The 17,015-nt window shown below is 39.4% G+C and overlaps 1 protein-coding gene across 4 annotated transcripts in view; it reads right to left on the bottom strand.

Annotated features, from left to right (window-relative positions):
* Positions 1–17,015, bottom strand: part of inpp4b (inositol polyphosphate-4-phosphatase type II B) — an 805,146-nt gene that overhangs the window by 654,383 nt on the left and 133,748 nt on the right. For all 4 annotated transcript variants that reach the window (XM_063046598.1, XM_063046596.1, XM_063046599.1 and 1 more), the window contains exon 3: positions 16,933–16,997. In XM_063046598.1, the coding sequence (XP_062902668.1) occupies positions 16,933–16,997 (65 nt within the window). The remainder of the gene's footprint in view (positions 1–16,932; positions 16,998–17,015) is intronic.

The following is a 17,015-nucleotide window of genomic DNA, read 5'->3' as shown; positions in this document are numbered from 1 at the left end:
CTTACCCCTTGTTACCTTAAAGGAATGCCATCTGATTAGACATTTTGACCCTGAGGAAAAGATACTGGCTGTTTATTCTATCTGTAACTTCTCATAACCTTCGAAACTTTAATCAGTTCTCCCCTTAGCCTCCGCCATTCCAGAGAAAATAATCCTATTTTGTATATCTTCTCTTTGCAGCATATGGCCTCTAATCCAGGCAGCTTTCTGGTAAACATCTTCTGCACCTTCTTCAAAGCCTCCATATTCTTCCTCTAAAGGAGTGAGCAATACTGAATGCAAAATCCAGAGTTTATAAAGCTGTAACATAGCTTTCTGACACTGGAACTCAATGTCTCGACAAATAAAGGCAAGCCTGCCACATGCCTTCTTTAACACTCTGTCACCCTATGCTGCCATTTTCACAGATCTATGGACTTGGACTACAAAGTCCCTCTGTTCATCAATGTTTTGGAGGGCCTTGCCATTAACAGTGTACTGTCCTTTTCCATTTGATCTCCCAAAGTCAGCACCTCACATTTGGCTGGATTATATTCCATCTGCCTTTTCTCTGTCCAAATCTACAAATAATCTATATCCCACTCTATCCTTTGCAATCTTTTATACCATCCTTAACATCACAAATTTTTGTGTTGTCTGCGAATTTACTAATCTACCCTTACACATTTTCATCAAAGTCATTTATAGTATATACCACAAACAACAGAGGTCCCAGTAATCCCTGGATCCCTGGGGAACACTAGTAGTTACAGACCTCTAGCCAGGAATAGTTTATTGAAACATTACCCTCTGCTTTCTACAGATAAGCCACTTCTGAATCCGAATGGACATCACCACGTATCCCACGTATGTTTATCTTCTGGATGAGCTCACCAGGAGAGACCTTGTCAAACACCCGACTAAAACTCATGTAGACAACATCCACAGCTCTACCTTCATCAATCACCCTTGTTACCTCCTTGAAAAACTAAATCAAGTTACTAAGACATGACTTGTTCCACACCAAGCCACGTTGATTGTCCCCAGTTTGCAAATAATAAATTAATCTTTCCCACAAATGAAACTAATGGGAAGTGCAGGGAGGTATTAAAACAAAAATTCTCATTGATTGGCTTATTGGCTAATTGGGCAGCAGTTGACAACAAAAGGAAGGTAATTTTAAGTGGAGTGGCCATTGTCAGCATGGTCCAGTAGGACATTGACTTGAGAGGCTTCGGAGAGAACTAAATAAGATCCTTAACCTTTCCGCTTTAAACTACTCAGAGGGATTAATTGCTTAATGCGCTTACAGTTCAAACTTAAGTAAAGTTACTAAAGGCATGGTAATTAAATAAAATGACACTAAATTACAACTAATTAAATGAAGTAGCGATATAGAATCAGGTGTTGCGGGAGCTGGAGGTCCCCATCTGCAGTAAATGCTGGTTGCTTGAAGAACTGAAGCTTAAGATTGATGACTTGGATTCTAAGCTTCAAACACTGTGACACGTCAGGGAGGGGAGAGTTACCTCAATGCTGTAACAGGGAGCAGTCACACTCATTAAATTAACAGCTTCAAATTAAGTCTGTGTATGGGGCCATGAGGGTGCGACTGTCACTGAGGGAGGTTCAGGGGTCTAAGTGATAGTACAGGAGGAGCCAGTTTATCCATCTGGTCTGAGATGCTGCTCTCTGCGCAGACAAGAGTGGAGGCTGTTGGAAGAATGAACTATCTAACATGGCATTATGGTCAAGGAGCTATTTGGGAAGGGTGGGGGAGAGAAGAAAAATGTAATTGTAATTGAGGATAGCACAGTTACAGGAATAGACACAATTCTCTGTCACAGAGCTTAGGAGTCCCAAAGGCTAGATTGCCTGCCTGGTTCCAGAGTCTGGGACATTTCATCTGACCTGCAGGGGAATGTGGAGTGGGAGGGGAAAATCCAGCTGCCATGGTCCATGTGGGTACCAACAATATAGGTAGAAAAGGCGGAGGAAATTTGACCAGTTAAGGAACAAATTAAAAGGCAGAACCAAAAAATTAATAAGCTCTGGATTGCTACTTAAGCCACTTACAAATTGGCACAGGACCAATAAGATTACAGTGTTAAATGCATGACTCAAAGAGAAGTGTGGGAGAAGTGGATTTGAATTTGTGGGACACCGGCACCAGTATTAAGCAAGGAGGGATCAGTTCTGATGGGACGGGTTCTACCTAAACCATGCTGGGACCAGGGTCCTTGCAAATTGCATATCTAGGGTTGTGGATAGGGCTTTAAACAAAACACTGGGGGGGTGGGATTCATTCAACAGACTGGAAAATTGTGGATAAATGAAAAGGGAAGGAGAGTGCAGAAGACGTTACTGAGGCCTGCAGGTTAAAGAAAAGACAGAAAGTTTAGAATAGGAAGTGAATTTAACTTCAGGAAACATAGAGACACATTTGAGAAGAGTGGTGAATGCAGTACTGAAGGTGTTATACTTAATGCACACTTGCAGCACAGTAAGAAATTGGCGGGTACAACACTGTGGGCATCACAGAGAAGCGGCTGTAAGAAGATCACAGCTGGAAGTTAAATATCCAAGGGTACACATTCTACTGAAAAGACAGGCAGGTGGGCAGAGAGGTGGGTGGTTCTGTATGTAAAGAATTAAATCAAATACTTGGCAAGAAAAGACATAGGGTCAGAAGATGTAGAATCTTTGTGGGTAGAGTTAAGTAACTACAAAATAAAATAGATTCAGATAGGATTTTATATATAGGCCTCCAAACAGTAGCCTGGATGTGGGCACAAATTACAACAGAAGATAGAAAAAGTGTGTAAGAAAGGCAATATTATGATAATCATGGGATCTTCAATATGCAGGTAGATTGGCAAAGTCAAGTTGGTGCTGGATCCCAAGAGAAGGAATTTGTAGAATACCTCGGAGGTGGATTTTTAGAGCAACTTGTGGTCAAGGCCACTAGGGAAAAGGCAATTCTGGATTAGGTAATTCCAGATCAGGTATTATGTAATATACCAGATTCAATTAGGGATCTTAAGGAAAAGAAACACAGAGAATCAGTGATCAGAATATAATAGACACAAAAATTGTTGCTGAACGCAGCAGGTCAGGCAGCATTGATTGGAAGAGGTGCAGTCGACGTTTCAGGCCGAGACCCTTCGTCAGGACTAACTGAAAGAAGAGATAGTAAGGGATTTGAAAGTGGGAGGGGGAGGGGGAGATCCAAAATGATAGGAGAAGACAGGAGGGGGAGGGATGGAGCTAAGAGCTGGAAAGTTGATTGGCAAAAGGGATACGAGGCTGGAGAAGGGAGAGAATCATAGGACGGGAGGCCTAGGGAGAAAGAAAGTGGGGGAGCCCAGAGGATGGGCAAGGAGTTATAGTGAGAGGGCAGAGGGAGAAAAAGGAGAGAGAGAGAAATTAATAATAATAATAAATAAATAAATAACGGATGGGGTACGAAGGGGAGGTGGGGCATTAATGGAAGTTACAGAAGTCAATGTTCATGCCATCAGGTTGGAGGCTACCCAGACGGAATATAAGGTGACTTCTCTAACTTCCGTTAATGTGCCACCTCCTCTTCATACCCCATCCCTTGTTTATTTATTTATCCCTTTTTTCCCCCCCTTTTTTTTCTCTCTCTTTTTTCTCCCTCTGTCCCTCTCACTATAACTCCTTGCCCATCCTCTGGGCTCCCCCCCCCGCTTTCTTTCTCCCTAGGCCTCCCGTTCCATGATCCTCTCCCTTCTTCAGCTCTGTATCCCTTTTACCAATCAACTTTCCAGCTCTTAGCTCCATCCCTCCCCCTCCTATCTTCTCCTATCATTTTGGATCTCCCCTTCCCCCTCCCATTTTCAAATCTCTTACTATCTCTTCTTTCAGTTAGTCCTGACGAAGGGTCTCGGCCCGAAACGTCGACTGTACCTCTTCCTATAGATGCTGCCTGGCCTGCTGCATTCACCAGCATTTTTTATGTGTGTTGGTTTATTTCCAGCATCTGCAGATTTCCTCGTGTTTGCGATAATGTAATAGAATTCATCTGGCAGTTTGAGATGTATCAGTATTACAGAGGAGTAAAGGTAACTACAGGGGCATCAGAGAGGAACAGGCTAAAGGTAATTTGAAGGGGACACTAGCAGGGATGACAGTAGAGCAGCAATAGCAGGAGTTTCTGGGCGTAATTTAGAAGACATGGGATCATTTCATTCCAAAGTAGAAGACACATTGCAAAAGGAGGATGAGGCATATATTGCTGAATTGTAAAGTCAAAGACAGCATAAAAGCAAAAGGGGCGTACAATATTGCAAAAATTAGTGGGAAGCTGGAGGATTGGAAAGCTTTAGGAAATCAAAAGAAATCAACTAAAAAGTAATAAGGGACAGAAAAGGTGAAATATGAAGGAAAGCAAGCCAAGAGTTTGTCAGATATATAAGGAGCAACGAGGCAAGAGTGGCCGTCAGAATGCTGGAAAATGACACTGGAGAAGCAGTAATGGGGAACAAGGAAATGGCTAGTGAACTGAATACATATTTTGTGTCAGTGTTGAGTGTGGAAGGCACCAGCATCATGCCAGAAAGTCAAGAGTCGGGCAGAAGTGAGTGTAGTCACTATTACAAAGGAGAAGATGCTTGATTAGTAAAGGGATCAAAGGTTATGAGGAAAAGGCAGGAAGAATGGGGTTTTAGAGGGAAAATAAATCAGCCACGATCAAATGATGGAGCAGAAATTGAGCCAAATGACCTGATTCCGCTCCTTTGTCTTATGGTGCAAAAGCAAAAGCATTACCATCTTCCAAGCACTTTGCTGATGATTTGAACTAGATGGATGGGGTTGTAATTACTCAGAATGAATTTGACATCAATATTGCCAACATTTTCCAAGCCTCTGTGTCTTGCTCTGGTGTATAATATCAGGTGCAAAAAGCTTTAATCTATTGTCAGAATATCTACAGCACCTGCCATAGTCACAGTACTTCTCCACTTTAAGAAGGCAAGATAGACTTTATAAACCACTACAGTTTGCCTTGTGCCAGCCTATGGCCTATTTTATTTGTGATATCACATATGTAAACAAATCACACAGTATCCTCATTAAATAAACAGTCAACCTTTCAAGCAGAAGCAATTTCAGCTTTTTCCTGAGGTCACCAGGGAGGAGTCAGACAGTCATCTCAATTTTTGGAGGCTGGTGAGAGAATTCATTGAAGAAGTCATAATTACTTTCTTCAGCAAACCGAGCCTAATGAGACACTTTTTCCTAAGCCTTGCTCTGGTGTATAGTACTAGGTGCAAAAAGCCTTAACCTGATGTTATCTGATTTCATTGGCAATTAGAGTGAAGGATGAAAAACAAACAACATCAAATGAAATTTAATTGCAGTTTAAATAAATGACTGGGACTTGGAACATAGAGCAGTACAGGACAGAAAAGGAAAGACCCATTAGCCATTATGTCTGTGCCAGTTATTATGCCAATTTAAGATGTGTGTAAATCTTATCCTTAAGAATCACCTTCAATAATTTCACTCCTCTTTTTGACCTACCAGACTTTAATATCATTGTTTATTGGTGAAATTCAGCATCCTGCAAAAAAAACCATATTGGGCCTCCAATTTCAGCATTTTCCCTTAAGATTTGATTAAACTTAAGGGATATGTGCGAAACACAGAATAATACGACTAGCTCAAGTAAACACCTTGGTCAGTATGAACAAGTCGGACCAAAGGGCCTTTTTCTCTGCTATACAACTCTTGACTCTGACTTAAGAAAGAAGACAGGGAGAAAGAAACTTTTGTTAGATAGTGTTCCAAGATATCTCAAAGCATTTAATCATTGATATAGGTACTGTTGATGTGCAGTCACACTGAAGAACAGCTGTTTTACATGAAGTAAAATAATAATGAGTAAATAAAGGTCCTTTGAAAATAGAACAGAGTGAGATTGAAAAATAAATTAATAAATGGAAAAATGATTAAAGGGGGTGGATGTCTTCCCATTTAGCACAAGAAGAATGCTTCTGAATTAGGCACATAAGCATAATAACAGTGAAGAGATTAATGCCACTGAAAGGTGGGAAATCCCAAGAACCTGACGGTTTTATGAACGTTTAATGAGAAATGTGTCCCAAATATAATTTTCTAAAGTCCTCTCAATTTGGGAATTGTTCCTTTAGCTTGAAAAAATGTGAAAATCAGTCTGTTCTTTAAGAAAGGTGGGAGAATGAATCTATGGCCTCTTGATCCAATGTCTGTTGTGATATGAACAGCATTCATAGGTAACAACAGAATGACTGAAAACCTTGAATTTTCAGTTGACCAGCAAAAGCCAAGTGGATGAGTGAAGGTAGGTCATGCCCAGTGAACCTAAGTGATCTTTTGTTTTGAAGATGTGACTAAAATAGTAGACAAAGCAATGTCTGCAAATGTTATTTATGTAGACTTCCAGAAGGAATTTGATAAGGTCTCTAACAAGAGACTGCCAGCTGACAGTGAAAGTCAGAAGGTCATGGAACTGAAACCAGATTATTGACCTGGCAAAAAAACTATCTGAGTGGTAAGAGACAAAAAGCAAGGATAATTGGCGGGAGATGAAGAATGCCATCAATCAAGCAAGCATCTTCATTGTGGCCATATTTACTTGTCATATTTATAAATTGCTTCAAAGATGGGATGGAACACCACATGTCTCAGTCTGATGGTAACACTAGGACAGTCAAAAGTTTTATAAGTGTAAATGGAAGTATTAAGTTGCAGAAATGTTCATGGAATAAATGGGTACAGATAGGACAAATGGGCTTCATTACAGGCAAATACGATGTTTGCCACTTTGAGTTAAAGAAAGTTAGAAAAGAGCAACCTCTAAATTATTTGAAACCAATAGCAATAGAGTTCCAAAGAGACCTGGAGTTCATGTACATACATCATTAAAATGCCATGTACAGATAAAGCAGGATCTACGCTGGAACTTACATTCAAGGGACTGGCTGGATAAACATACGTATCTTTCGGTGTGAAAGGAAACTGGAGCACCCAGAGGATACTGACGCAGTCACAGCAGAACTTGCATAGGCAGCACCAGAATGCAGTGTCAAGCTCAAATAGCTGGAGATACAAGGAAGCAGCTTACCAGATGTGCTTACTGTTTTGCAGTCACTTAAAGAGTAACTTAATTGAAGTTTTCAAATTACCAAGGGAGATAACAATGGTTAATGATACTTGGTGGATGGCAAGTCCAGGGTCAAGGAGCATCGTCAAAAAGTAAGGACCAAATGTGAAGTAATGGGAACATTCTGCCAATACTGTGAACAAATGATGCTAAGTAAGTGGTTAATTTTAAATCAGAGACGGACAGAACTTTGTTTGGGCACCGTTTTAGTGTAGCAGTTAAAGCAACACTATTACAGCTCAGGACGTTCCGAAATTCAGAGTTTAATTCTGGCGCCATTCTGTAACAAGTCTCTATACGTCCTCCCCATGGAATGCATGGGTTTTCTCCGAGTCACCCAGTTTCCTCCCACAGTCCAAAGACGTACCAGGTAGGTTCATTTGTCATTGTAAATTGCCCTGTGATTAGGGTAGGGTTACTCGTGTTTGTCGGAGGTTGCTGGGGTAGCATGGCCTGAAGGGCCAGAAGGGCCTCCTCCATGCTACTTCACTAAATAAGTATAAATAAATAAATAAACGTATTATGCAGAAACAGAAGATATTAGGTTATACCTCAACCTTGATTTCATTTGCCCAGATTTTTGAAAGTAAGATTCTATCAATATTTCCAGTGCAAAAACTAGAACGTTAGGATTTCTGTACAAATCCAAAGTCTCAAAGCTATGCTCAGCTGCTTACAGATGTTTTGATGAATGGATTTGAGTGTTTTTGCTTGCTGAAACTTCTGTCACAGATCACATAAAGTGCAAACAACTTGCTTCTGACCGAAAATCCTGAGCCTCAGATGACTTAAGAGCCCTGGTCCTCCTCCTAAACTGTGTCCATCTGTCAAATCAGAAGCATCTGAGTGTCAGATTTTATTTCAGAGTTAGCATCTTTAACAATACAGCAATCCCCTGTTAGTACACTGCAAACACAGATTAGAGCCATAGAGACATATAGTACAGAAAAGGCCCTTTGGCCCATTGAGTCTACACCAACCTCCCGTGTCCATTTACACTAATCCCACACCTAACCCATTCTGACCTCCCGACACTTCTCTCAATTTACACCACATTCTATTTGCCTACACACACTCAGCCCAATTTTACAGCAACTGATTAATCTAAAAACCCACATCTTTCAGATGTGGAGAAAACCAGAGAATGCTGAGGAAAACCAGCAACTACGTGCAGAATGTGAAAACTCCACACCAATAGCACCTGACCCAGATTACTGGAGCTCTTAAGGAGCAGCCATGCTTCTATATCACCCTGTAGCTAAAATGGGATTTGAACCCACAATTTAATTGAGGTGGTCAATTAAATTACTAGCACTTCTTTGGGACGTGAGTGGAAACCAGAGATCCCAGGGAAACCCAAGTAAGCTGAGGAACAGCATGCAAACTCCACACAGACAGCATTTACCTGAAGGCCCAAAGGGCTATCTTCGGCATTGTAAGTGAGCAAATTGTGCCACCACTGTGCTATGTCCTGGCTGAGTTCACTCATTGGGCATATTTAAAAATCAAGTAATTAAATAATTCTGTAATTAATAAAATGAAAGCTAGGCTCAGTAATGATGACCACAAAACCACCAGGTTGTTGTAAACATTCTTCTGGTTCTTAACGTTCCTGAGGGAAGGAAAAGTGCCATCCGCGACCAGTCTAGCCTACGTGAGATTCAGACTCAAGAATGCACTTGACTCTTTACTGTCTCCACAGTTCAGGGGTAATAAGATATTAACAATAAATGACAGAGGAACAGAATTGTCAGCAATGTCTAAATCTCATAAAGAAAAACAACAAAATTCAGTTCTTGGAAGATAAATCATTCTCAACAGTAGGACTGGAGGCAGCAGAATGTTTAAATTACCAGACAGAAAGATCTGGACCAATAATTCAAAAATCCAGCTTCAAACCATGCAATTGCATCTTTGAAATAATACTTTATAAAAATGATTTACTTCATATTACCTTACAACAGAGAATGAGGCCATTTAATTCACCAATTCTATACCCGTTCTCAATTCAGCCCCATCAATCTCTTTCTCCATATCCAGCAAAAGAGACTCACATCACCTAACCTTTATATTCAATAACATTAACACTGCTAAGTGCCCCACCACTGACATCCCATGGATTATTAATGACCAGAGGTTCAGTGAATCACACAAATACTCTGGATACAAGAGGACGGCAGAGTAGTTACCCCCACAGCTCCAGAGATTCAGGTTCAATCCTGATCTCAGATGCTTTCTATGTGGAGTTTGCATATTATCTCTACAAAAGCTTGGGTTCCTCCCAGGTATTTTGGTCTCTTTCCACATCAAAAATATATTGATAGGTCAATTGGTTACTGGAAGGGATTCTGGGAGAAAGGAATTTGACATCTGGAAAGGCGAGAACTGATGTGTGACTTTGTGTATGGGAAATCATGTCTCACAGATTTGATTGCATTTTTTGAAGTACCAAAGAGGTTTCACGAGGTCGGTGGGGTAGATGTTGTCTGCATTGACTTTGGCAAGGTCCCTCATGGCAGGCTGGTCCAGAAGGTTAGATCAAATGGGATCCAGGGTGAGCTAGCCACCACCAGCATCAAAATTGCCTTGGTGCAAGGAATGAAAGGGTATCGCGTAGGGTGCTTTGCAAATTAGAGGCCTGTGACTTCCAGCTTGTTTGTTATATGTACTAATGATTTGAATAAGAATGTGGGTGATATGATTAGTAAGTTTGTGGACGACACCAAAATTGTGGTGTGGTGGACAGTGAGGAAGGTTGTCAACAGGATCTAGCTGTGGAAAGTGGGCAAAGGAATGGTGGATGGAATTTAACTCAGACAGATGCAAACTGAGGCATTTTAGGAAGTTAAGCCAGGACAGGAGAAACACAGTGAATGACAAAGCCCTGGAGAATACAGTAGTCTAGAGCAGGGACCTCTAGTGGTGCAAGTCATTGTTCCCTGAAAGTGGCAATATAGTTAAGACAAGTTGGTGAAGAAAGTGTATTGCATTCTTGCCAAAAGGCCAGTTTCTGTGCTGTATAACTCTGTGAATCACTCACCTCCTGACACGCCAAACATTTTCTGTTCCTTACAAGGCAGAAGTGTGATGGAATGTTCTCCTTGCCTCGATAGGAACACTCCAAAAATACTCAAGTAGCTCAACACCCCTGAACAGACCCGGCCTCTTGAGCTGTACCCCATCATTAGCTCGCAGTACTTCTCAAGCCTGCAGCCTCTGCAGTGTGAAGAACAAGGGCTGCAAGTGCATGGGGCCACAGGAACACAGAGTATGAGCAAGGATAAACCCCACCATTCAACATGGCCTCAACTCCTCTCCAGCACCAGATTCCCATCACCCTCTATTCCTCAATCTTCAAATATTTATCTCCCCCTTAAGTAATAATTTGGCCTCCATCTCAATCGAGGGCAGGGAATCACAGAAATTGGTTACCCTCTGAGAGAAAAAAACATGCCTCAGTTTTAAACCACAAGCCTCTTATTTTGCAGCCTTACCCCTTTGTTCTGAAAAGCTCTTTGCCCAACTGATATCATTTTCTGCCATGCAATATTTTCAAAAAGGTGTGTTTTCATCCCTGATATGGAATAGATTATCATAAACCAGAGTATTCTTGATGTAAAGTAGAAGAAAACTATAATCTAACATACCATGTTGCAGGATTACTGCTGCAGTAATTACATTACATACATTCTTGGCTCTTCCACAACATCAGTTCTAACATTACAGTACTGTACATAAATAGCTCAGCTTCCCTTCCTGGTTTTTTTCTTCAAGATTTTGTTTACATATTGCTTGATTAGCGAACAATAAGGTTAAAGTACAGAATCAAAAAGTAAGCTTTGTTCAACAGTGGCTGCGGACAGTGTAACAGAGTTAATATTTCAGGTCAATGACCTTTCTGAACTGACAGACTGAGAAAAAAGGCAAGTTTTATGTCAGAGAGCAGGACTCATAGAAACCAAACATCTATGATAGGGTGAAGACCAAAGTTGCTAGTTAATTTCAGGTTTCATTTCTCTCCTCCAGATGACACCAGAAGTAATTTTGTCACCAGGACAACCTTAATTTCTATCCTTTCACATATATTTCTTTTGATAGATCACCTGGTTGAGTGGTGCCACAAAAACAAACTTGTTGAATGCCAACAAAACCAAAAGACCTGATTGTTGACTTCAGGAGGCAGAAGGAGGGCAAACATGTGGCAGTCTGCATTGGGGGATCATAGAGGACAGAGTCTGCAGCTCTAAGTCCCTGGCCATTAACATGTCAGATGACCTGTTCTAGCCCCAGCAAGTAGATGCAATCATTAAGGAAAACACACCAGCATCTTTACTTTCTTAGGAGTTTAAGGAAGTTTGGCTTATCATCAAACACTCTAACAAACTTCTACAGAAGTAGTGCTGAAAGTATCCTGACTGGTTGTATCATAGGCTGGTCTCGTAATTTGAACATAAGAAGCTGGAGAGTAGTAGAGTCTGCCCAAAACATCTAACCCCATCATTGATAGTGTTTACAGCAGGTGTTGGTTCAAGGAGACTATAATCTATCATCAACGATAGCCGCCACCCAGGCTATGGCATATTCTCACAACTACCATCAGGCAGAAGGTACAAAGGCCTAAAGTCCCTTCTTCTCTTCAACAATTCAGTTCTTGAACCAACTAGTAAAGCGTAACCACTACAGTTTAGAAACACTATGACTTTGATTACTTTGCATTAAATTACACATTTTTGTTTTAGTTATGTTTCTTGTAATAGTTCTGTACAATTTATTTTACGAATGCTGCATATCTAATGCTATGTATTTGAGTCGCTGCAGCAAGTAAGATCTTCATTGCACCTCTGCATACATGTGTTTGTGCTACGACAATAAACAACTTTGTCTCTCCACCTCTCCCCACCTCTGCATCTTAAAATATGATTGTTTTCTCATATTTGCAGTTCTGATGAAGGACCACTGGCATAAGATATTATCTCGGTTTCTCCATGGATGCTGGCCAACCTTCTGAGTTTCCCAAGACGTCCTGTTATGTTTCAGATTTGCAGCATCTCTATTTTTGTTTTTGCTTTTCAGTGTAGATTCCTCATGGTTGTATATAACATTCTGTACCATTGGGTGACTAGCATAAAGAATAGTTGTTTGGAGATCTCAGTGGACACGTCTGGCAATTTATGATTCATGAGATGCTCATAAGTAGACTTATTTGGATGGCAAGAAACTCAAATCCTGCAAGTTTCCTGATGATCTCCAGATTTTTCCAGTGGCACGATTATAAATCTTAATGTGTAAACTGAGATTGCCAATCTTGGTGTATGTCCCCCAATGTAATAAATGCACAGGGCACTCAATACCACACAATGTTAAACTGTCAACAAATGAAGTAGTTTATGCTAGCATGCAGCGAGACCCAGAAAGCATGATAGCATGGGTAGTTAAGTCTCACGTATTACTTGTGCAACAATATGGTGGGCAATGATTAATCGTGTACAAGGGAGATTGCACTTAACAATGCAGCATTTTGTTAGTGAATGTGAGAACTCAGTGAGACAATGAACTATTATACGCCTTTGCTTTTCCTGCAGCAGGTCAAATTAACATTAAGTTGAGTTTTGGGCAAATGTTTAATCCAGAATGTTTAGGCCAGGAACATGACCAGATCACTTGCAGGAGAATATACCAAAAAAAAATGCTTTGATGATATCTACCAAGTGGGAAAGAAAACTGCCGGCCTGTTCCAACTACATAAAATGAAGTCCACCCATATATCTGGGACAAGCAGACTAATCAAATAAGGTTTCAATACGCACAGATTTTATTTAAATTATAACCAGCTCCAATATCAAAATTAAATGGTAAAATCACCCAAGTCCTTGTCCTATTTATACCACTTTGTATCATGATATACTAAAAATCTAAACCTGATCACAATAGTCTAAAGAGCACAGAGGATATCTACCAGAATGATATCAGTGATTTGGAATGTCAATTACATGGGAACACTGGAGAAGATATGATTGTTCTTCTAGGAACGGACAAGATCTAGAGATTGTTTATAGAATTGAGGCATCCCAGAGAGGACCAACTTAAAATACGTTGCAGGAGGATCACAGGAGAAATGGGAAGATATTACTTTTTGCCGGGTTCCGTGCCCCGATTTTGCACTAGCAGTGATGATAAAACTAAAGGTATTCTGTCACTCCTCTGTAAAACTGCTACCTTCATCAAGACTGTTATTTAATGCAGAAATCTCTAAGTCAGTCAGTGACTTTAGTTTCATTACAGCAATTCCCTCCAATAAATATTTCAAAATATAGAGGAATTTAAATATAGATGTTTATTTTTAAAGGTTACTTATTATATCTTAATATCTACATTAACAATAAAAATATATTTTAATGTGCTTGACTGCTTGGCCATGAAGATAATATCACAGTGGCTGGTCACCGCAGAACACCTTGAACTAATTCCAGACAGCAACAGACTTCCAGGTCAACAGTGAACTCATTGCTTCTCCACTGATAACAAATATTATTGTGTTTTGGTGCAAGCAAGTTCAATAACATTTACTAGGACACTGAATTTAAAAGAAATACTGTACTGTACTTTCCAGTGCTTTGGGGGAACAGAGAATTGTAAATATTTGGAAGATTTTTTTTCCTGAAGCATGAGATGTAAGTTTATTTTAAAGTATTTAAGTGGGCTGAACAGCATATTCTGTGTGATAATATTGAAACGTCATTGAAACCTATCGAATGTGGAAGTCCTTGATAGAGGACACAGAATAGAGGGATGTCCTTTTAGAACAGAGATAGTTTCTTGATTGGTCAGGGCATGAAGGGATAGAGGGAGAAGGCAGGAGACTTGGGCTGAGAGGAAAATTAGATCAGCCATGATGAAATGGCAGAGCAGACTAAACAGGCCACGTTCAGCTTCTATATCTTATGGTCTTATGGTCTAATATATATGTCTATTGGATGTGTAGCAACCAGCAAAAATTATGAGACAACCAAACTACAAAATTATCCTTGCAGTGTGGTGATGTAGAATTAGTTTTCAAACTTCTTTCCACAGGGAAACCTCTGGTACATGGGGAAACTCAAGGTAAATCCTGGAAATACTAGCACATTTTAGTGGATCCCCAATCTTTACAGCATTACCTCAGTATCATTAAACCCAGTTCCAAGGATCCTAATGAGATCCAATTGTCTTCAATGGAAATCAATAACACTGTGCAAACATTCAATAAGGCATCCATGTGAGTACAATTACTGAAATCAGATTAAGACAATTGAAATGATACCAAATGAAAAAAGAACTCCAATAAGCCCTGTGTTCATTGTCCGATATGACAGCTAGCCAAATGCACCCAAATTGCAGTAAGACAAGGAGCATTAGGGGACAACACAACCAAGAAAATTGCAGCCAGGCAACATGTCATCATTGTTGCCTCTGAAAAGAAAATCAAATCCAATGATAAACAAGAGAAAATCTGCAAATGCTGAAAATCCAGGCCAAAACGTCGACTGTACTTTTTTCCATAGATGCTGCCTAGCCTGCTGAGTTCCTCCAGCATTTTGTATGAGTTGCTCAAACCCAGTGATAATGTATTTGTATGTGATATGAAGATCTTAATGAAGTAACCTGTCACCACTCTGGAATTTACAATTAAAATAACATCCATCAGTCAAGTCACGAGAAAGTCTGCAGATGCTGGAAATCAAACTAATACACACAAAATGCTGAAGAAACTCAGCATCTATAGAAAAGAGTGAACAGTCAACATTTCAGGCCGAGACCCTCATCAGGACTGAATTCCTCCAGCATTTTGTGTGTATTACCTCCATCAGTTAAGTAATAAATTCTATAGGAGGGCCAAAAAAAATTGCCATTTGATGCTTGGAATCAAATGACTTTTCAGTCACCCACTGAATAAAGCATGAATAATATGATCTTATCTACCAAGTATAGATTTTTAAATACAATAAATGAAACTCAATTCAAATTGATGCTTTAAATTTTAAATTCTGTTATAATGATCCTTTTGACAGCCCCACTGAGGTTCATTACTGTGAAGTTCAATTGTACTTCTGCACCTACAGACATCCCTGTCTATTTTCCAAAAGATCATGTCAACAGTAAGAAAACAGTGTTTTCATTGCAGTAAACATTTTAAAAATCAATATACTGGTACAGAAATAGCATACTTTTTGATCAATAAATACAGAAAAAAAACTGAATTCCCAAGACGTGGCATGCCTAGCCTCAGACATAAATTTGAAGATGCATGAAATTCTCCAAGGGATTCACAGATCCCAGAGTCTAGCAAACAGAGCTCCAGAAATCAATAATATTTTCCAACCTTTTAATAGCACTGTAGTAAAAAGTAAATGGAATTACAAAGGCATTGTTAATTAGAATTTGTACTTACACATGCACTGCAGGTTTCCTGCTTCATCTCCTGACAAATAGGAAAACTAACCTGGGAGGAAAGCATTTGCGCACTATCTCATAATTCTTTTTTATTTAAAAATCTAATGAATCAAGCAGTTAGGCAGCATCAGATTTCCTATTCTTTAATTTTACTCAGTACAAAGTCGTAATGTTTGCTGTACATAATATTATTCATTTGTAAGGTTGGTCCAAATCATTGGTAACTATACAAAAGAAATTGTAAAAGATGGGCAAATAATGTTGCAGGGTAACGTATTGATTCAGCCTTTATACAAACTTCAAGTTATCATTTGATAACATATTTTACTTTTAATGGCTGGTGCATAACTTTAAGTTTTCAGATTTTACATTTATAAAAGATTTGAAAGAGACATTAGCAAGATTATCCTGCTTAACAATAGGCACCGTTGAACCCATCACCTCAAGGGTTAAAAAGACTTTGAAAGTAACAGTTCTAACAGAATTCAGAATGGCTTTTTATGCCAGTACTACGACAGCATTTAGTTTTACTGCTAAATATTAGGAAACTACAAATCGTGTATAAACCACTGCACACAGCAAACAACATACTGCAACTAACTTATTATTATTCTTGTCAACTATATTACTAGTGATTATAAAATAGAAGCCTTCAATATTACAAATATGCACAATATGTACATCTTAAGAATGTCATTACTGGTAGCCCTTCTAGAAAGGTTCCTTTTCATAGAGTTTATTTACTGATAGGCATTCTTCATATTTCAGGATGATTCTACTCATAATGAAAATCACTGAACTACAAAATGGGAAACAAAACTTTGATACATTATTAATCAAAAGGATGCCATTAGAAGCAAGTTCTTCTATTCTGACCTACAGATTCTTACTGCAACGTGCAGAGTACTTATTACACATATTTATTTTGTGCTCCTCTGACAGCACACTTAACACCTAATTAAATTTTAAAGCTGTTTATACCACACCTTGCAAACATACTTCATGAGCATAGACTGATTTCAATTTACACGCCGCTTTTACAAATGTTTGCACTGTTGAATTGATATCTGACATGCAGAACTGCTTGCTCGGCCAGCCTGACGATTGTCAATTAGCATTAATAGCCATCATCTACACTCTGCTTTTTACATACCGACTGTTGAAAAATATTAAAGAACAGCAGACACAGTTTGCAAATCAGCTCTCATCAGAAAGTTGAATTCAATGAGTACGCAACGTTCTGTCAAATTACCAGTGGAAAATACAAAGGAAATAATATTACAGTCATAAAATGAAAAGCTTAAATGGAAAGTACAATAAAAAAACAGGTTGAAATAGATGTGGTGATCACTTACACTGCTTCTATTTTTCATTAAGAACAGCAGGTTTCCTTTCAGGCGGCACCATCTTTCTATTAGTTCTGCGTGAGAAAATGAAA

The sequence above is a fragment of the Mobula hypostoma genome, chromosome 4 (genome assembly GCF_963921235.1).
Source record: "Mobula hypostoma chromosome 4, sMobHyp1.1, whole genome shotgun sequence".
Classification (NCBI taxonomy): Eukaryota; Metazoa; Chordata; class Chondrichthyes; order Myliobatiformes; family Myliobatidae; genus Mobula; species Mobula hypostoma.
This window is presented reverse-complemented; position numbering and strand designations above follow the sequence as displayed.